The sequence below is a fragment of the Nicotiana tabacum genome, chromosome 12 (assembly GCF_000715075.1).
Source record: "Nicotiana tabacum cultivar K326 chromosome 12, ASM71507v2, whole genome shotgun sequence".
NCBI classification, from domain to species: domain Eukaryota; kingdom Viridiplantae; phylum Streptophyta; class Magnoliopsida; order Solanales; family Solanaceae; genus Nicotiana; species Nicotiana tabacum.
This window is the reverse complement of record NC_134091.1, coordinates 61,352,479-61,373,625: the sequence shown is the minus strand read 5'-3', so window position 1 is coordinate 61,373,625 and position 21,147 is coordinate 61,352,479. Positions and strand designations below refer to the sequence as shown.

The 21,147-nt window shown below is 36.4% G+C and overlaps 2 protein-coding genes and 1 long non-coding RNA gene across 5 annotated transcripts; 2 read left to right on the top strand and 1 right to left on the bottom strand.

Annotated features, from left to right (window-relative positions):
* Window positions 1-708: 708 nt before the first annotated feature.
* Window positions 709-2,373, top strand: LOC142167427 (uncharacterized). Its single transcript, XR_012697562.1, has 3 exons — window positions 709-972; window positions 1,120-1,182; window positions 2,103-2,373. It is a non-coding gene; the product is annotated as an uncharacterized LOC142167427 (long non-coding RNA).
* A 1,079-nt stretch (window positions 2,374-3,452) lies between these two features.
* Window positions 3,453-10,544, top strand: LOC107813283 (pentatricopeptide repeat-containing protein At1g79540-like). Of its 3 annotated transcripts, none has more exons than XM_016638531.2 (5): window positions 3,453-6,262; window positions 8,450-8,602; window positions 8,806-8,926; window positions 9,204-9,300; window positions 9,413-10,544. In XM_016638531.2, the coding sequence occupies exon 1, from the start codon at window positions 3,624-3,626 to the stop codon at window positions 6,033-6,035; it is 2,412 nt and encodes an 803-aa protein (XP_016494017.1). In that variant the 5' UTR covers window positions 3,453-3,623; the 3' UTR covers window positions 6,036-6,262; window positions 8,450-8,602; window positions 8,806-8,926; window positions 9,204-9,300; window positions 9,413-10,544. The 3 variants fall into 3 exon arrangements, with proteins under 3 accessions (XP_016494017.1, XP_016494016.1, XP_016494018.1); XM_016638530.2 differs by having other exon boundaries at window positions 8,447-8,602; XM_016638532.2 differs by having other exon boundaries at window positions 8,447-8,602; window positions 9,195-9,300.
* Window positions 10,545-20,221: 9,677 nt separating this feature from the next.
* On the bottom strand, window positions 20,222-20,743 carry LOC142167188 (uncharacterized). The gene has a single exon (XM_075227347.1). The coding sequence runs from the start codon at window positions 20,741-20,743 to the stop codon at window positions 20,222-20,224; it is 522 nt and encodes a 173-aa protein (XP_075083448.1).
* Window positions 20,744-21,147: the final 404 nt, after the last annotated feature.

Sequence of the window (21,147 nt, the reverse complement as noted above, 5' to 3'; positions counted from 1 at the left end):
TCCTTGTTAGATTATACTTAGTTGTTGAAGAAATTTAGTTTCTGTCAGAGTATATTTAATTATTTAATAATTTAGTGCCATGCTAGAGTATATTTAATTCATTAAAGTTATTTACTTTTTGCAGAAGTGTTGTGCTTTAGATTTTGGTTGGTTATTGTAGTACCTCCTTGTCGGAGTGTGAGTAGTTAGTTTATGAGTTGTGTATGGTGCCTATGAATGGCCTGTTATGGTATATTTAGTTGTTGCTGGTATAGTTATGGTATTGGTGACAGGGATATTTTTTTTCGATACTCCAATTTACAAGGGAGACTCTGCCGAAATTTTTGAAAATCCAAATTTTTGAGTCCCTTGGAAAAGTGAGTAGTGCTAAGAAAACTTAAAAAGTTCAAGGACCTAGGAATGATTGTTAGCTTAAGAGTAAGGCCCTAGCAACATTCGAGGACGAATGTTTTTAAGGAGGAAAGATTGTAACACTCCTCAAATCTATAAAAGTTTCAAGACACGCTAAATATAAAATTTAATTTTTTTCCCTTAAATTATACTTCTATGATTTACTTCTGAGTTACTTCTCTATTTATAAATAATTGGATATACAATTAAGAAAATATTAATAATTTTAATATTATTAATTTTTTTAATAATGGGTATAATTAAATACTAGTTAAGTCAAAAAAAGAAAAGAGAAGGCAATAAAAAAAAAAGAAGGGAGTCATGTGACTAACCCATAAAGTAGGTATTGAAAGGAAAACAAAGGGCTTAATGCCTTTAAGAAAACAAAAAGACACAAAAGGCTTAAAGCCTTAATCGAACAAACCTCTGTTCATTCACAGGCGGAAGGCTAAAAAGCCTAATTCGAAATAAAGAAACAGAACATTGTTCTGTTCACGCAGCAAGCACAAAGGCTACGGAACTTACACACGCAGGCAACGAAAATTCTAGGGTTCTTTACAAATCACTAATTCTTGAACTCAGGTATATAAAATTTCCTATTGTCAATTATCCTAAAGTAGTGGTAGGTAAGAATTGAATAGTTAATTCCATTCTTTCTCTGTATCAAAATTAAATTTCATATTTAGGTGTGAAACTTTGAAATTAATTAAAATGTACTGGTTGTTGTAGAATCAATTATTTGACGGGTATAAATTGGACTGGGGCCTACGTATTGCCTCGAGAAGTTTTGAGGTGAGTTGATATAACTCTTTACTAAAGTGGTTTAACTCACAAAAGCATGCATACAAGGTATTTGATGAATTGCTTAAAAGAGTTTATATGTACTTAATTGGAGCGAGTGGGTACTTATTAACTTAGAATTGTTCTAGCTAAAGTTTAGATGATTTATTATGATACATGTGCATAAATTTTTAGATTTTTATGTTATTCTTATATGCCATTTTCATGTTGAAAATTCATGATGGAGCAAGAATCTTTACATATACTTTTGAATATTTATTTCATTCTTATGCCATGCTTTACAATTAAGGACACCAGTATGAGTATGTATAGGATGTTTCAGAAAAGATTTAGACTTGAAAAGTCACAAGAAGAAGTTTTAGAAAGAAAAGATTTTTTTGGGAGTATCCTCTATTTTGAGAAGGGGTCATCGTCCAGGCCGAGGGTCCTGACTAAGGCGTTGACTTTCTGAAACTACTTGTGTCAAAGTAGGGAGCACACGAGTCGAGGGTCTCGTTGTTGAGAATTTGCCTAGCCAAGCTAAGGTATGGCACATGAGCGCTGAGAACTATGAAGCGAGTGGCACCTCATGGATTGGGCCTATTCGATCAGGTTGGGATCGAACCCGTGCCGATCACACGGTGACTGAGACAGAATTAAGTGAGGATAGTTGAAACTCCCAAAGTATAAAGTGAAGTATTTTTTTTTTAAAGAAAAAGAAAAGAATCTCTTTTAGAATATTCATAAACTGCTATTATGCAATTATTTTAGAATTGTTCTTATAAGCTTTATGTTTTACATGCATTTAGAATCTTTGCTCATAATGTATATGTTATTAAAGTTTCGTCCCCTGTCGTTGAGACTCATTGAGTACAATGGATGGTACTAACGTTCTCTGTTGGGAACCTACGTTGGTCTGCGGTACAACGTAGGAACCGGTTTTGCAGGAGAGCAAGCTACGGGTTAGAACTTTCCTCACTTTCAGTGCTATTGATGAGCTCCGCTTTTGTTCGTGGAGTATTCCTTAGAATCATCTTTATTTAGCTATTTCTTTGTTCACTTAAAGAACTGGCCAGGAAATCTCATGTCCCGAGTAGTGCGTCAGTTTATAAGTAGAGACTTCATAGACACAGTCGGTGGGTTAAGATTAAGATATTTTTGATAATAATTTAACAGTATTTTAGTAGTTACTATGAATAAAGTTTTGGAGTTGATTTGTTTTAAATATTTAAATTAATCAAAAGTATTTGGTTAAAGTATTGCCTTGTTGCATATAAAATTTGAAGTTATAATAGATTTGATAAGCATAGATGGTTCGCCCGGTCATGTTTAATGATCGGGTGCCGGTCACGACTTGTTCAGAAAATGGGCTGTGACAATATTTGTTATATATTATCTAATTTTTGAATTTTTAATACAATAACTTTCTTTTATTTTTATTCTTTGAATTACTAGAAACTAGAATATAATTTTTGTAACTTAAGTATGTTCTATCATAGTCATGTTAATTATAGGTATAATGTATCTATACGTTTTTCACTTTTCAAGTAAAAGAAAAATTTCTTTTGTTTGATTCATGTACATGTTAGCATGGACGGATCTACGTATCAATATATATATACTTACGTCCTGCCTCAAAGCTTTCGCCTCGCCCCGTGTTAGATAAAGTATCTCGTCTCTCACCCACGCCTTTTAAAATACTGATTTTAACTAAGAGCATAGTTAGTTGAAAATAGATTGTAAAAATTTAAAGAAAATTAAAACAAAAAAAAAAACTAAAAATCAAAATAATAACTAGATATGAGTTGATTTACTTTTATTTTTATTTTTTTATAAAGCGACTTCAGTCGGACCTTGCACACGAGCACTTCTATTTTTGTGGTGAAATAATACGTATTTTTCGTCCTTAATAAGAGGTCTCGAGTTTTGGTCTCTAGGTATCGGGACATTTTTAGTAGTAAGTATTTTACCACTTAAAGTGAGACTTCTTGGTAGGGGCGGAACTAAAAGGCAACTTACGGGTTCGGCAAAACGTACTAGGTTCGTCCTAAATCATGTATTTATGTTATAAAATTCTCTAAATATATATAAATTTTAAATTTAGAAATCAATTATTAGCATTTAAATAGAATTCACAACTCATAATGTTTAAATAATGGATTTGCTTTGTTGTTCTAGAATTCAAAACCCATACTGGATGCTTCTTAGCATGAATGCGGATTAATCGGGTTCCAAAGTGGATAAAAAAAAAATAATCACATCACAACGTTAGACAAAGTTATACATTTGAATTTCCAAAGGTGGAGTGGGGCTTAAATTCTATTTACTAAACCTGAGGGACACAGTTGCTATTGTTTACTCAAAGCCTGAGAATCCTAATAAACCATGCCGCCTTACCGCCTGATAAACCCCACAAAAACACGAACTAAAACCTCCTTCCTCATGGCCCAACGATGACGCAGCCACCGGAAACCCGTATCAGAAAGTCAACATTACATTTTCTCCAAGCCATGAAACTCTTACATTCTCCACTCTTTCGTTCAATCTCTTCCAAATCATTCAGTTCCGTGTCAAACGAGGTCCTCAACATAATCGAAAGAGTAAACCCAATGGAGCCAGCACTCGACAAATTAGTTCATTTCCTATGTCCCAACACTATATCGTCAATTCTCCAAGAACAACGGCAAAATCAAAATCCTCAATTGGGCTTTCGATTTTTCATCTGGACCGCAAAAAGAAAGCGATTTCGCAGCTGGGTTTCGCAGAATTTAATCCTGGACATGCTTGTAAAAGAAGGTGGATTCGATTTATACTGGAATGTTCTAGATGAACTTAAGGTTAATGGCGTATCTATAAGTTCTGACGCTTTTGGGGCGTTGATTTGGGGTTACTGGAAGGTAAATAAAGCAGAAAAAGCTGTTGAGGCTTTTGGTAAAATGAAGGATTATGAATGTAAGCCTGATTTATTTACTTACAATATGATTCTTCATATTACGGTTCGAAAAGATGCGATCTTGTTAGCTTTGGCTGTGTATAATGTGATGTTGAAGTTGAACTCGAGGCCCAATAGTTCCACTTTTAGTATTTTGATTGATGGGTTGTGTAAGAGTGGGAAAACTCATGATGCTCTTAAACTCTTTGATGAAATGAGTGAGAGGGGTGTGTTGCCTAGTAAGATTACATATACAGTTATTTTGTCTGGGTTGTGTCAAGCTAAGAGAACGGATGATGCTTATAGGCTGCTTAATGTGATGAAGAGTAGAGGATGTAGGCCGGATTTCGTTACATACAATGCTTTGCTTAATGGATTTTGTAAACTAGGCAGGATTAATGAAGCACAAGCACTTCTTAAGTCTTTCGAGAATGAAGGTTATCTAGTGGATCTAAAAGGGTATACATGTTTGGTTGATGGTTTCGTTAGAATTAAGCGAATTGATGAAGCACAATCCGTCTTTAAAAAATTGTTTGAGAATAATGTGGTTCCGGATGTTGTTTTGTACACGACTATGATTCGGGGTTTATCTGGAGCTGGTAGGGTGAAAGAGGCATTGAGTTTGTTGGGAGATATGACAGGGAGAGGTGTGCTACCGGATACTCAGTGTTATAATACTCTAATCAAGGGATTTTGTGATATGGGCTTATTAGACCAAGCTCGGTCGCTTCGGCTAGAAATATCGGAAAACGATTGCTTTCCTGACACCTGTACTTACTCTATTCTTATTTGTGGTATGTGCAGACATGGCCTCGTGGAGGAGGCTAGGCTAATCTTCAATGAGATGGAGAAGCTGGGATGTTTTCCTTCCGTTGTAACTTTCAATACTCTCATTGATGGACTTTGTAAGGCTGGTGAGCTTAAGGAGGCTCACCTAATGTTTTACAAAATGGAGATAGGTAAAAACCCTTCATTGTTTCTTCGTCTCTCTCAAGGTGTTGATCGAGTCCTTGACAGTGCAAGTCTGCAAAAAATGGTAGAGAAATTGTGCGAATCAGGTAAGATTCTTAAAGCTTACAAGCTTCTTATGCAGTTGGCTGATTGTGGAGTCGTTCCAAATATAATTACGTATAATATTTTGATCAATGGATTATGCAAATCTGGAAAAATTAGTGGTGCTTTTAATCTTTTTGAAGAGCTTCAACTCAAGGGGCATTTCCCCGATACAATTACTTATGGGACACTTATTGACGGTCTCCAAAGGGCTGACAGGGAAGAGGAAGCTTTTAAACTCCTTGATCAAATGAGCAAGAATGGGTGCATGCCGAGTGCAGAGGTTTACCAGTCGCTTATGACTTGGTCCTGTAGAAGGGGAAAGATCTCTATCGCGTTTAGCCTTTGGTTGAAGTATTTGAAAACCCAAGCTGTTCGAGAGAGTGAGGTGATAGGGTTAATTGAGAAACATATAGAGAAAGGTGATTTGGAAAAAGCAGTTCGAGGATTACTTGAGATGGACCTAAAACTGGAAGACTTTAATTCATCACCTTATAACATTTGGTTGATTGGGTTGTGTCAGGCACGCAAGCCAGGTGATGCTTTGAAGATATTTTCTTTACTTAAGGAGTTTGGTGTCTCGATTTCAGCCCCAAGTTGTGTAATGTTGATTCATAGTCTTTGTGAGGAAGGAAACTTGGATCAGGCAGTCGAAGTTTTCCTATATACTGTGGAGAGAGGTGTTCGCTTGATGCCACGAATTTGCAACAGATTGCTTCAGACCCTTCTCCGTTCTCAAGATAAAGCACAACATGCTGTTGATCTTTTGGAAAGAATGAGGTCTACAGGCTACAACTTAAATGACTATCTTCATAGTGGTACGAGATCTCTTTTCCAGCGATGGAACAGGAGGGGAACAGAGAGTCTATCACCTGGATAAGGTTGCTTGTCAGTTTCATGGTGCAGTGATTTTCGCTTTCCTTCCAGAACTTTCTGAGCCTGATTTGCATGGCCGTGTTGAAGTTGTAAAGTTTGCAGGTGCCTCCACCTTTTACCTTCACTAACCCTGTTTCAGACCTTGTAACTTGGACTAGAGAATTAGCATAGAGATTTTACTGAAGCTGCTCTAACCAGCATTTTTGGGAGGAGGAACTGGACAGATTCATGGTAATTTTGCATGATACATAACATTCTTTTGTAATTTCTGATAATTTTGTTCATGTAGTAAAGATAATATATGTGTAATCTCAATAAGTATTTGATAATTTTGCTCATTTAGAAAACAAATACCTGTGTAATCTCTAAAAGTTTTCAAGAGAGCTATTATTGTTCCTTACATAAAGTTTACTGACATAATAACTTATGACCATTGTTGGCAATTTGACGGGAAACAGAAAAGGCTTGATTATTTTGTTTCTTCCATATTTTCCTTGTTTATCTTTTCCTAGTTTTATCCAGCTCCATTTTCTGGACAAGAATGGTGGAGTGTTATTTTTATTTTTTGGGGGGCGAGGGGTGGTGGTGGTGGTTGGAATGACACACAATTTTTGCCCATGTCTAGTTATTGTTACACTTGGATTTATTTTCACTTCTTGTTATGTCTTTTGGTATGGCATTATGACTAGCGTTCCCTATTATCCGTCACCTCTTACTGCACTAAGCATAAGTGGCATGAATCAGTAGTTCTGAAGCTGCAGCTTTTCTCCTCTAGCTTTTGACCATCTTACACATTCTAATCTGAAACAACTGTTCCTGTTTTAAGTAACAACACCATATTGGTGTGTTCCACGTACAAATGATTGCAGAAAGTTTCTTAATACCTCTTGAGCACCGAGTACTGCTCTATAGTCAACTTCATATGTTCTGGTGCTACTTTGGTATATATTAATTTGTTTTCTCATGATTTCCTCGTGTAAGGTGTTCGTCAGTCACTTCTTTAATTGGTTTATCCTATCCATTTGATCTAGATTTGTTTCCTTTTTTCTCTGATATTTCCCAGTATTTTAGCTCGTATATTTTCAGTATGAACCACCTTATTTTTGAATAATTGTTACAATTTGATATACTACAAAAAAACATACTATTGGACTTTCTAAAGTTCCAAACTATGAAAATTTTTGGTGCGGTGGAGGTTGTATATCATGTTGCTCTCTTGTTTTAGACTGTAGAGTTGGCACTTCCATTCCTTCCCTACACCTGGAAAGTAAATTGTTCTTTTCGCCAGTTACAATGTCAGTAACTCCAGAAGAACTGCAGGGCTTATGCCCATGGGTCATGGCTGTTGGGGGCTATTACCGGCCTCTTTCACTGCCCACCTGACATTAAGAATTTCCAAGCTTTATCTACACTTTGATTCCTTTTCTCGAGGAGGAGTCCTTTATACTTGTTGCTATAGCTTTGCTGATTCTTTGATTCCTTTTCTCAAAGAGGAGTCCTTTATACTTGTTGCTATAGCTTTGCTGATTCTGTCTGAGTTATTTGAAGATTTTAATTTTATTTGGCTTCAATTCTTTTCCTGAATTTCCATGCCTGCCCTTCTTTAGGCTTTCAGGTAATTGGCTAATTCTTTTCCTGTAGGAATGGGTAAATCAGAATTAAACTGTACTTGCTTCTGTTATCCTTCCTGGGAGATATAGCTCATCAGAATGTAGCATATTGTAGTCTTGGAATTCAAACACAAGTGCTCATACTATAATGCTAAATCATGTACTTGTATATCAGATGAGTGGTTTCATTGTTAATGACGCATAGTCATATTTCTTGATAAATGTTATGAACAAGGTTTCATTTTTTTAAGTAAGATTCTTTTTGTGGACCATTTTTAGGTTCCCATCTTTTTTACGCCCTGTATCCTTTCAGGAGGAGGTTGTGGTCCATCAGGGCTTTAACTAGACCGCAAATGAGATGTTTGATATAGCTGATACCCTTTAGGTGGACTTTCAAAATGGTTTTCTCATTTCTTAGCATTTCGAGTGATTTTTGTTCTGATGCAAGAGGCACAACTCTCTTACCCAGCTGGATATGAAATCATTGCTTTGTGCTAAATTATTTTGCTGGTGACTCGGTTATGTGAATGATCTTAAGATTGACTTTCTTCATCTTTAGATTTATTTTGACCGTGATAAGATTATTTACACTTTGCTTCTTGCATCTTATTCTTTTGATCCTTCTTACTGGTGGAACGATTTTTCCTGTGTAGTTGTATCATCATTCTACTTAGCTTACTTAGTATGTAGCCAGTTTGAACACCTCTAACCTCATGCTGTCATTTCTACTGCTAAATGTCGTTTCAGCGAAAGCATTTGAATTGTTGTAGCTGTATAAATTAATCTGCCACTCTTCCATTTTCAGCAGAAAGTGGCATTTGCAGCATGTATACGTACTGTCAATCTTTTGATGAATCTTGTGAAGGTGCAAGATTGTGGAGTTGGTGATGATGCTTACTAAAGGAGCTAGCATGGATCTTCTTCCGAGCCTCTTTGCCATTGGCAGGGTGTTTTGGTGGAGGTAGGCGATGCTTATTGGCCGTAAATGATGTACTTTCAGTCACAAGCTTTATTGCACATTAATAATGAGTTAATGCTTTTGGTCGTGGCATTGGTCAGTTTGAAGTATATCACACTCCCCATTCTGTTTTGTTAGTTGTTGCTCGATATTTTTCCTTCTTTTTTCCTGTGGTTCCTGAGTGCCTTGTGTTTATGTTGTTCTAGCAAAAGAATCCTCGCCAGTGCTGTCAAAGGTTCGCATTTAATCCCTGAAGCTAGGTGCAAAACAAGTTGATGAATTCTCGCTTAGTTAGCGCTTCAGTGCAGGCACCAAGACACTAATAAGGTGCACCTCCTTGCCATGGGCTTTGTCTTGAATATTGCGGGCACTGAACAATAAGTATTTTACTTAATTGCAAGTTTTTCAATTCCTTCGTCCATATGTTGTTTGTGTTAATAGTTATTATTCTTGAATTACACATATATCTTATATTGTTCCTTCATTTACGCCTTTTTTCATTACATCCCATATTTATTTGCGCTGTGTCTAAAGCCTCGACAGAGCAAGGCCGTTTTTCTCACTTTCCGCTGCTCCTGGTTCTGACTCTTCACAGTTTGTGCAGCTGATGGATTTATTAATTGCTTGAAGTCCCCGACTGATGCTAAATCACTTAGCAATTGACCTGCCACTTCAGAACCTTGTTGATTAATGCAGCAGAGGTGGATTTGCCGCTTTGCTTTCACTGTTCCTTCAAACAATTCATAAAACAATATACAAAAGCACACCATTTCATACGCTATATGCATTTGAACTATGTGTTGATTTTTGCAGGCAATTTATACGAGGAAACGTGAAAAAAACACAAGCCTTTCTTTTGCTGAGTGAGATTATGCTCACTTGTGGTGACGAACGTAAAGAGTTCACTTGAGCTTCAGTATTGGGAAAAAGGAGGGGGGGATTACCATTTATGCCTGAATACCACATATTATTCTTACCCAAAATATGTTGTATGGAACCGAAGTTGTCTGTATATAATTGCTTGTCAAATGTCTGGTTTTTAGTGTTGATGCTTTGCCAGAATTAGCAATTTTTCCCCATCTTAAGTGAGGTAAAGACATGCATGCGCTTTAGAGAAATGTGCGATCTAAAGAATGACTAGCAAAAGTGATGCTCGAGTCTCTTAATTTCGACTAAAAGGATTTAGATCAAGATCTGCTAGAATTAGTTGCAATTTGAATATCATACCATATCATATCATAGTACTTAAAGAGGAGTATGATCATCTCCATCTTCATTCAAGTCAGGCGGCGGCCTTGTGGAAATTATGGACCTGCTTATCTTCTCCTCCTGTGGTGGAGGAGGCAATAAGTTTTTTTGATCATTTGTATCGGCCTGAACGTGGAAGATGCACAAGAGGATGCTAACAATTGGTAGCCAGCTATCTTCAGGAGATAAAGAGAGATTGGATCTTACATATGGAGCCAAATACACAAGAGCAAAAATAGCATAACGCAGTTTCCCAGTATCCAACCACGCGAAAACCCAACTCAACCAATTAAAATACGGAATTAAGCTGATAATTGCCATCACAGTAAACCTCGCATCACCAGAATCAATCACGGACTCACCGTCGTCGTCATCCGGCTCCGAGTAATTAGTCGGACTCGGGAAAACCAACGAGCTGAGAACGCAGACACCGATAGCCACGGCAATAGTAGCGTCGTTATTTGCAAACTCTGCCCTGCACTTGCAATTAGTTCCATTTCTCAGATTTAGCTTTTTGCGGAGGCCAGGTTGGAGAGTTGGTAAAAGTGAGGATTTTGGAGGAGTCGGAATAAGTACTGCTGAAGTGGAAGTCAGAGGAATCATCGCCGGAGATGGAGGACGGCGAGGCCAGCATTTAACGCAGTGTTTGGTGATAATAAAAGTAAGAAATCATTACTCCTACTCTTTTTTTTTTTTTGGTCATTAAAATTTGCTCCAAAAATATCCATCTCATATACGATGGTGTGTGTGGTGGGAGATCAGTTGACAGATTGTGTTGATTTGACATGAGGAAATGCAAAATAAAAAATACTAATTTTTCTTTTTTTTTTTCAATTTTTTTTTTTTTTTTACGAAATCAGCGTTTATTCATATAATTTTCAATTTTCACTTGAAAATGTATTTTGAAAATTTTCGAAAATTTAAAAAACTCCAAACAGCTATTTTTTAAAATTTTCACTCAAATTACTCACAAAACTTCAAAAACAACCCAAAATTATATTCATGTCCAAACACAACTCTAAATTTCAAATACTATTTTTGAAAAATAGTTTCCCAATTTTGGAATTTTACAGTTCTTATGTCCAAACGCCCACTAAGAAGTTATTTAACATTTATTGAAGTAAATTTTGCTCCAAAAATATCCAACTTGTTCTTTTCAAAGAACGAGGACTCTGTTTCTTTATATGGATGTTCCAATAGTTGCGTCTTCTTTTGGTTGTAAATGTAAACTTGCAGGAATAATTATTGTTGTTGTTGTGTTTACTTTTTGTTTTGTAAATATAGAAAAGCTCGGAGGTACAATACGGTATGTACATGCTATACAATTTTACTATTCCTTCCGTTCCTATTTAATTACTATAAAGTTTTGCACAATCTTTAAGAAAAAATTAATTAGGTATTGAATTTGACTAATCTACACCTTATTAATTCTTTAATTTAATCTATTTAGGTGCATATTAATTCTAGAACAATTAATGCTAAGGACCAAATTAGTAAAAAATAATTAATTCTCTCTTGATATTTTAAATTGACAAGTATTTGAGAATAACTATTTTTAGTATACATGACAATTAAATGAGAACAAAGACGGTCGCGTTTTTGGGGAACTTTTTTTGACTATTTACTTTCGTCAAGGCCAAAAACAAAGGGCGAAAGCTCCAAAACTAAACCTAAGTAGTTGAGATTTCCTCCAGATGAAGTCCATCTTTAATTATCACAAACAAATTCGCAAGTGGACTGAAGTTCTAAATTGTATCAACAATAATAAATAATTATAGAGACTTACCTTATATTTTTTCCAGAAATACCTACCTCTCAACCCACCTCTCCTTCCATGGATTTCGATTTAAATTTGGTTTGACATCAGATTGGGTTTTTGAATCAGTAAATTTAGATTCTTTCGTTGCTAAATAAGCAATAAAATTATGTTATATTTGCTTCCCATAGTTAAGAAGTCAAATGCCAAATAATCCCTTTGTCGGGGAAAAAAAGAAAGGGGGAGAGGGTTGGTTCTTAGACAAGCTTAGGATAAACCGGGATTAGGGAAGAGTAGCTAGATTAATGACCTTGCATTTATAACAAAACTAGTAAAGTTATCCGCGCTTCGCGCAGTCTATAAAAATTTGAATTATTTTATCAAATAGTTTTCTAATAACAGAAGATTACAACCAAATTATAATGCATATGTCTAATACATCAAAAGTTATAATATTAAGCAATATTATAGTTATTCATTTGAAACAGATTAGGACATCTTAATTCAATCTAAGAAATATTTGAAAAAAGTAAATATTTCATTTGAAAATAAATAGTGCAAAAGAATGGAATTTCAATAAAGTGCAAGAATATATATAACCATAAGTGAATTCAGAAAGGAATATGAACTTAAACTTCTCAAAAATCCTACTTTATTTTCCCCATTCAAATTTTAATCTTTCATGAAAGGAACCTAAACCTAAGACGACTATACCCGGCTGATATCAGTGGAAGGGGGAGTACTCTACTTCTAGTGGTTTGCTGCTTCTTCTTTTTTCTTTTTTTTTTTTGAGCATTTTTTATCAACCTCTCTCTCCCGACTCCCGTCACTATCAAAAAAATGAGATTAGTGATGGAACATTAATTTCTGTCACTAAACTACGTAATTTCAGGGCTAAATAGGATTTCTGTCGCTAAATGCCTAATTTCATCGCTAATCGGCTAATTCTTCTCTAATATTGCCAAGCTAAAACCATCAGTTGCAAATTCCGTTGCTAAAATCAATTTCTTGAGGTGGTATTTTATTTTCTCTTTTAAATTTATAGGAGAAATTTAATGAAATTTAAATAGCATGAGAAAAAAGATCAGTTTCTTATATTTAGAGACATATCACGTCATCACTTCTATGATCTGGTTTATGTATATACATAGGCACTCACGCACGAAAGAATACAAGATAAAATTTGACTTAGTATAAACAATAAATTTTGATTGTGCAAAAGTTTTTCTTTTAATAATAATCAATAGTAAGAAAACTGAATTTACACATGCTAGTAAAAATTGGTCAAGAGAACTTTACATTATGATTTGCGATCTCTTCCCACCGTAAATGGTAGTAATCACAAAATCTAAAACTTTTTGCATAAGTAAATAAGATGTCGTAATCCCAACTTATTCATTAGTTTGAAGAATTTGATATATCAAGGACTAACTTCCTTCTATTTTGAATATTTTCTAAAGAATATACTTAAAGAACCTCGGCCAATGCAAAAAGTTCACAAACGTTAGTAAAAGAAGAAAGATTTTTTTTAAAAATGTGCAGTATAGTTAAAGAAAAGCAAAATGGAGAAGATAGATCATCAAAATTATAGGAGGTAAATGCATATCTGTGAGAGCCAAACCTACTACCTGGAATAAATTACCGGTGTCAGTTCTAAATAAGTTTGTTTAAAGAAATACTCATAGAAGTCTTCAAGTCAAGTGAACAATAAGAATCCGGGAGGAGAAAAAAAACACAATATGTAAAAGTATGGTATTCGAAGATCCGTCAACACCTATCTATTCCTCTTCTATTCTCCTTCATTGTTACAACATTTGGTTAGTGTGCTTTGCGTACCTACATGTTCTCGGAACCAAGGAAAGGTATTAATAATTCTAAAAAATGAACCGTTTCTTGGTAATTGAAAGGTCAACCATTTTTTAGAAGCTAAAAGGTGTCAAAACGGTTGTTCTGTAAAGTCGCACCGTTTAATGCATCTTCATACACTTATAAACTTTTAAAAAATAAAATAAAAAAACCAAAATGACATAAAAGGCAAAAACAATGAGAAAAAAGATAAGTAGGAATCCTACTATATGAGAAATCCACGTCACCTTCCTTTTCCCCTGTTTTATATTAATATATAGATTTTAAGGGCTAGCGTTATCTAGCTAGATAATTGAGAATTAAGAGGTCGTTTAAAAGTGTAGCTAATAATTTTGAGTTATACTCTATGTTAAAAAAAGTCCACCAAACTGTATAGAGAACCAGGTTCTCTATCAGTTCTCACAGTAAGCAATAGACTGTAAAACCAAACAGTATAGGGAACCAGATTCTCTATCTGTTCCCATAGTAAATCGACAGTAAATAAATAACACGCGATATTTACGTGAAAAACTTCTTGCTCAAGGGATTAAAAGCCACGGCCTACCCTAGTAGGATTTCAACTCCACTAAACCGAGCAAACTTCAGATTACAACCTATTGCAATCTAGGAATTAAACTCTTAATCCCTCACCCTTGTAATAACTCTATTGTAAGCCCTTTGCAATAACTCTATCATAAAGCAACAAACCTTGACTAACTCTAGTCAAGAAACTAAACCAAACAATGGTTTAAATATGTCCTACAAAGACACTTCTTGAAAGTAGTGTAGGATTACAAATGGAGAACAAAATAACAAAGACTCAACAAATCTAAGGACTTAAGATATCTTAAATCTTTGGATCTGGTCCTTGAGGTTGCAACAACTTTGTTCTTGAGAGAGGTGGTGGCTAGCACTTGAGAGAATATGATCTTTTGATTGGCAAGTGTTAGAGAGATGAAATCCTTTGCCTCATGTTGATAATATGTGTATGTGATATCATCAAGGATGATGCAATAAAGTGTCCTTTAGTTTGGCCTTAGCAAGCTATAATTGTGCTGCTGTACTACTGCCAGACGGTCCAGTGCAACAACCTGCCAGATGGTACAGTACAACAACTTTTACAGCTGTAGAGTTGGCAGTATGATGATCAGGGGAACTGATCCATATCTCTTCCCTTATCTTATTTTATTGAGAATTGAACCAGACATCTAACTAGTTACTCTGAATGCAAGGGAACTAATTGTATTAGGTTCCTTATCTGGTTCTCTCATGAAGTTTGTCAAATCATCAAAACAAAAGACACATAACTTATCAATTTTCCCCTTTGATGATGACAAACTTAGAATTGATATTCCCCCTGAGAACCAGATCTCCACACTGTTCCCCTTACGAATCAGCCATATTTCCTCTGAGAACGAGAACAAAGGAACTGATCACAACTGGTTCCTCGAGACTGTTTGGCAAGTCATCAAAACACAAAATAGTATAACTTATCAATTTCCCCCTTTTTGATGATGACAAACCCATAATTGATATTCTCGCTCAGAATCAGATTCCTTACATCTACTGATCACATCTGGTCCGTATCTGGTTCCTTGAGAATGTTTGGCAAATCATCAAAACATGAAACATTGTAACTTAAAGCAATTTCCCCCTTTTTGATGATGACAAACCCATAATTGATATTCTCGCTCAGAATCAGATTCCTTACATCTACTGATCACATCTGGTCCGTATCTGGTTCCTTGAGAATGTTTGGCAAATCATCAAAACATGAAACATTGTAACTTAAAGCAATTTCCCCCTTTTTGATGATGACAAACCCAAAATTGATGTTCCTCTTGAGAACCAGATTCCTCACATGTTCCCCTGCGGGTCAGACCTATAATCAACATGTTATCAACAACGTTCCCTCTGCGAAGCAGAGCTATCTTTCATGCACAAAACAACATATCAATTCGATTTTGTTCCTCCCCCCTGTTGACACCTATGTAACTTCCCACTTTTGGCATCATTGAAAAGAATAACATAAGAAGCACAACCAAAAAGAAGTTCAACAATATTAACTCATGCCATTTGGGCAACACAACATAAACAATAACAAGAACAACAAGTGAATGTCATTGCACAAAATAGAGTGATTGTCCATAGTAGAGTAATTATAACAAAAGCACAGTAGTTTCAACAATATAGAATATAACAATTTAAACAACTAAAGTACCAATGTCATCAAACATAGGGATCAAAAGAAGATAGGAATTCAAGGAAATTTGGAAGGAGTGAAAGATATGGATCACTAGGCAGGAAGAAAAGTAAGGGGATAAGGCCTTGATAAGCATGTCCATTCGTTCATTCACAATCCTTTGATCAATGATCATCTGCTCTCTGAGGTCCTCCACATGTTTCCTCAATCTTTCATTTTCACCCTTCAACTTAGAATTCTATTCTGCCAAGGGTCCACGGGGACCTGGTTCTCTACCTATCTGAGCAGGTTGAACCATCAATCAGATTACCAAGAATCTTCCCAAGCTTCTTTTCATCAACAAACTCAGTCCCATGCACATAAAGCATCAGAGTATCACATATAACATACAAGTTTTTACTTCTTCTTCATAAACGTTGGGACTTGGAGGAACAAAGAGGTGATTATATTTTTGGAACTCTACAATGTCAAGAAGTTCCTCTATTTTTCAGCAATATCAGAGTCAACACTCTGCCTAACAACACTTTTTGAGACTTCAAAGTCTTCGACCTCTCCAAACCCAATAACTCAACCTTTTGCTTCTGTAAGGAACTAGGTTCCTCACTCATACTACCTTTTCTTTCCCTGAGCGGCCATGTCTCCCTCTTCTCCTTCTCAATCTGTTCACCCTTATCATCTGCTGCATCTTTCTCAGCCAACTTTTTTTTCTTTATTTTTTTTGAATTCTTTATTACAAGTGAAGTTTTTCCACTTCATACTCTCTTCCACAATCACCATATCAGCATGTCACACCACTTCATCATCAATCATCATAATTTTCATCAATCCCTTTTACTGGATCGGAGGTTCGTTTAAGCACATAACTCAAGAGAAAAAGTTCATCATCAGAATTAACATCTTAAGAAGGATTTGAGGGACCAGGTCCCTGATTCAGTTCCCCTTTTTCCAGCACATTCACTGATTCCTTTATCCTTCAAGGCTTTTACAAACCCAACAACAATTTCAGCCTCACTCTCTAGAATATTAGATCTACCCCGTTCCTTTTCAGTTAAAGTCCCATCAAAATCTACCAAAGACTTCTTGGGTTTCGATTCAGATGGAGTTAGGATTTTGGAAGGTGATAGAGTTGGGTTCACTTCTGGCATATTTGGAGAGAATGATTCTTTTTGAGATAAGGTTGATTTGGTTTCGAAGAAAAGAATTGGTTTTGGTTGGGTGTGAGAGAAGTAAATGTTTTTTATTGGGGCAACGAGTCAGTTCAGAAAAGGTTTAATATTTTGGACTTCAAATATTTAGAGAGAGACGGGAATAAATTAATGACATTACACTTCAGCAGTTTAAAAAGGCATATAAGTATTGAAGAGACTACTAACCCGAGTCACAGAAACCAGGTTCCTTGACAGTTTTTGAAAATTTGAGCAAAAACTCCTAGAAGTGTAATGTCACTCTTACTTGTTTTGTCCTGAAACTGCCATGTATATATACCTGTAACAATATAGATTTGAGTTAGATGTAACCAAAAAATACTTTTTAGCATTGTACCTTTCCTTCTTAATATAGCCAATTATCGAGGGATCAGGTCCTTAGTTAAGCTTGATCAACCCCAACTCCAGACGATTTCTATTAAAGTGTTCCCTGCTCAGCGACTTGGTGAAGATGTCTGCTACCTGGTCCTCTGTCTTCCAGAACTTCATACAAATCAGACCATTTTCAACATTATCCCTCAAAAAGTGATGTCGCACATCAATGTGCTTTGTCCTCTTGTGTTGTACCGGGTTCAAGTTGTAAATACACCAAAGTCTTCAAGTTGTTGCTTGATCTATAGTAGTTGATCACAACAAGAAGCAACAACCACATATTTTGCTTCAACAGTAGAAAGAGCCACACTGTTTTTTTTGTACCCCATGAGATCAAGCATGGCCCCAGAAAATGTGCCGTTCTAGATGTGTTCTTTCTATCCACCAGATATTCAACATAATCAGCATCATCATATCCAACCAAGTCAAAAGTATCTCATGAAAAATAGACGAGGACCAGGTCCTGTGTTCCCTTAGGATACCTCAAAATTCCCTTGGCAGCCTTCAAGTGAGAGTCTTTTGAGCCAGGTTCCAATCACTATTCTGTCTGAAGGCCTAGGGACCAGGTGCCACACTTTGTTCCTCTTAACTGATGGAGTTCTTCTTGCATAGCAGCTATCCAGTTAGCATTTTTCAATGCTTCTTTGATGTTCTTAGGCTCGATTTAAGACAAGAAGGCTGAGAGGGCAAACATGTTCCTTGCCTTAAAACTAGGTTGAATACCAGAGTCTAAGGGTGTGATTACATTTTGAGGGGATGTGAACTCTTTTGCTTCTAGTTGGATACTTGAACTTCAGAATTTGAAGGATCAGGTTCCTCCATATTTGAAACATCACTGATATCAACAGAATTATGACTTCCACTCCTTTGTTCTGCACCAGGAGTACCTAATGTAACATCAGCAACCCTATGTTCAGCTTTAGTCGAGGTGATAGAGGGACCAAGCTCCTCTGTGCCTTTTGGAGATTCTACTGCATCTCCTTAATCGCTTTGCTTGACTTGACTCATCAAATCAGTCTTTCCATTTGTAATATCTATAGCGTCACCAGGAGCATTTGTAAATTCTCCATCTTCATCTTCTTTGTTATGTGACCATTTGCCACCATTGTTGAGAACAAAACATTTTGCATCCAAAGGCTCTCGGGGAAGTCAGCTTGGGTTTTCTCCTATTGAGCAGTTCATAGAGAGACTTCTCGAGAAGGGACTTGATCATGCATTTGTTAATCAAGTAGCAAGCAGTGTTGAATGCTTCAACCCACGAACCAAGTTCTCTATAACCGACTTGTTCAGCAAATAAAAACTCGCATGCCCCAGCGCCTGTGCCATAACTATCTGCATCATCAATGACACTTAGGCATGTTATATCACCACCATTCAGTGAATCAAGGTCTACAACATAGATGTTCTTGAATCTCTTGGATATCAATACCATTTCATCAGTTTTAAAATTGGTGAAAGTGCAAGATTTGGACAAGAACTTCACTTCATTTTTTATCATAGATTTGAGACACACTCAACAAGCTATATTTCAAGCTATTCATAATTTACACATTTTCAATTGTATGGGAGAATGTTTTGTCAATTTTGCCAACACCAAGAATATAACCTTCTTGTCATTTCCAAAGGACACACTCCTATCTTGGAAGGCCTAGAGTGAGAGGAAATCATTCATTCTTCTAGTTTTATGCTTAGAGCAGCCGCTATCCATGTACCATTTTTTGACTGCTACCTCTCACTCCAGCCTGCACACAAAATCAATGATTAGACTTAGGAACCCAAGCCAGCTTGGGTCCCTTATAATGATAGAACGGGCGGATCAAACTTCTTTTTGCCCATGCAGGCAACACATATTTTCTTTTCAGGGAACCAGGTTCCTCAACAGTAGGCCTCTTTTCAACAAAAACTTTGTTTTTCTGCAAAGACTGAATTTTAGTTTTACAAGAGTCCTTGTAATGACCCGTTTGACCACAGTGAGTACACAACCAATTATCAGCCACATTTACATACTTGCTATGGGGATTATAGGAGGTTTTAGCCTTTTGGAACCCGATTTCTTGCTTGTTTCCACCATTAGTCTTGTACATAGAGGACCAGGTACATTTAAGTGTCTTATCAAGATCATTTTTAACCCTTTTTTAAATCCCCCTAAAGTTGTCTATTCTTTTCAAGCTCAGCAACAAGACTTGCTTTAACTTTCTTAAGCTCACTCTCAAGCTCAAGTTGAGCCCCACTAACCACTTCTTTACCCTTAGTGTTGTCCATCCTTTTTTTGTTTGTTTTTTCAACAAGTTATTTTCTCTAGTTACTTCTTCCACTTGTTCCTTCAAGTCTACAATAAAAACTACCATATCATCCCTCTCTTGTTCTGTGTCACCAATTTATTCTATTAAAGCATTTTTCTCATTAGTGAGGCTATGATAGGCATCAATCAACACATTTGCTAAGGACATCAATTTTTCTTAGAGTGCGTTTTCAAATTTCTTTGAACATCAAGAAAACTTACCTCATCTTCCTCCTTGTCCTCATTATCATCAGATTTGGCCATGAGTGCAAAGATTGACTCATATTTTGAAGATCCATTGTCAGCAACCATCATAGATGTATCTCCTTGGTCATCTTCACTTTCAGATTCACTGGAGGAATCTCCCCAGTCAGCCAAAGCTTGCTTCACCATGTTGTCAGCCGCATCTCTTCTTTTGAACTTCCTGTCAGGGACCTGGTTCCTCTTAGCCGCCTTATCAGTGTTTGTTTTGTAATGATCCTTCTTATGAAGAGAACATTCTTTAATGAAGTGTCTAGACTTTCTACACTTATGACATCAATCATTTCCTTTGAAATTCCTGCTGGAACTTCCTTTCTTTGGAATTCCACCATTTTTTCGAATCATCTTTTGGAATCTTCGAGTGAGATACTCCATGTCGGATTCATCAGTACTTGAACCCTTGTTGGCAGCCTTGAGAACCAGGTTCTTTTCCTTCCCGGGCTCTTTTCTTTCAAGATCCTTCTCTCTTCATCTCATAGGTTTTGAGATTTCCAATAAGCTCGTCAATAGTCAGCTTCTGCAGGTCTTTGGCTTCAGTGATATCATTAACCTTGCTCTCCCAGGAACCTGGTAGAACACTGAGTATCTTTCGGATCAGCTTGTTGGTTGGAATGATTTCACCAAGTGAATGAAGATCATTAATTATGAAGGTGAAGCGGGTATGAATCTCTTGAATAGACTCATCCTCTTTCATTTTAAAGAGTTCATACTCAGTTGTAAGCATATCTATTTTGGACTGCTTTACCTGAGTAGTCCCTTCGTGAGCCGTTTGAAGAGCTTTCCAAATTTTCTTGGTAGATTCACATGCCGAGATACGATTATACTCGTCTGGTCCAATACCACACACAAGAATCTTCTTTGCCTTGAAGTTCTTCTCAACAGCTTTTCGGTCAGCACCATTGTATTCTTTTCTTGTCTTTGGAACAGTCTTTGTTCCCTCTTCAACAACCTTCATAGGGGACAAATGGACCATCTCAAATCACGTCCCAAAGCTCGAAGTCTTTAGCCATAATGAAGTCATGCATTTTTGTTTTTCAACAACCATAGTATTGGCCGTTGATTCTTGGGGGTCTATAGGTTGATTGTCCTTCCTCGAAGTTTGGTGGAGCAGCCATGATGAAGATCCTTTCTAGGTGTTAACCTTTTAGAAAGAACCTGCTCTGATACCAATTGATAGAAACTAAGAGTCCACCAAACTGTATGAGAATCAGGTTCTCTATCAGTTCCCACAGTAAGCAATAGATTGTAAAACCAAACAGTATAGGAAACCAGGTTCTCTATCTGTTCCCACAGTAAATCGGCAGTAAATAAAGAACACGCGATATTTACGTGAAAAATTTCTTGGTCAACCCTAGTAGGATTTCAAGTCCACTAAAT

Bases quoted from the DNA above. Each gene is read 5' to 3' on its own strand.
- LOC142167188 (XM_075227347.1), bottom strand. From the start codon at position 20,743: ATGGTCCATTTGTCCCCTATGAAGGTTGTTGAAGAGGGAACAAAGACT.
- LOC107813283 (XM_016638531.2), top strand. From the start codon at position 3,624: ATGACGCAGCCACCGGAAACCCGTATCAGAAAGTCAACATTACATTTT.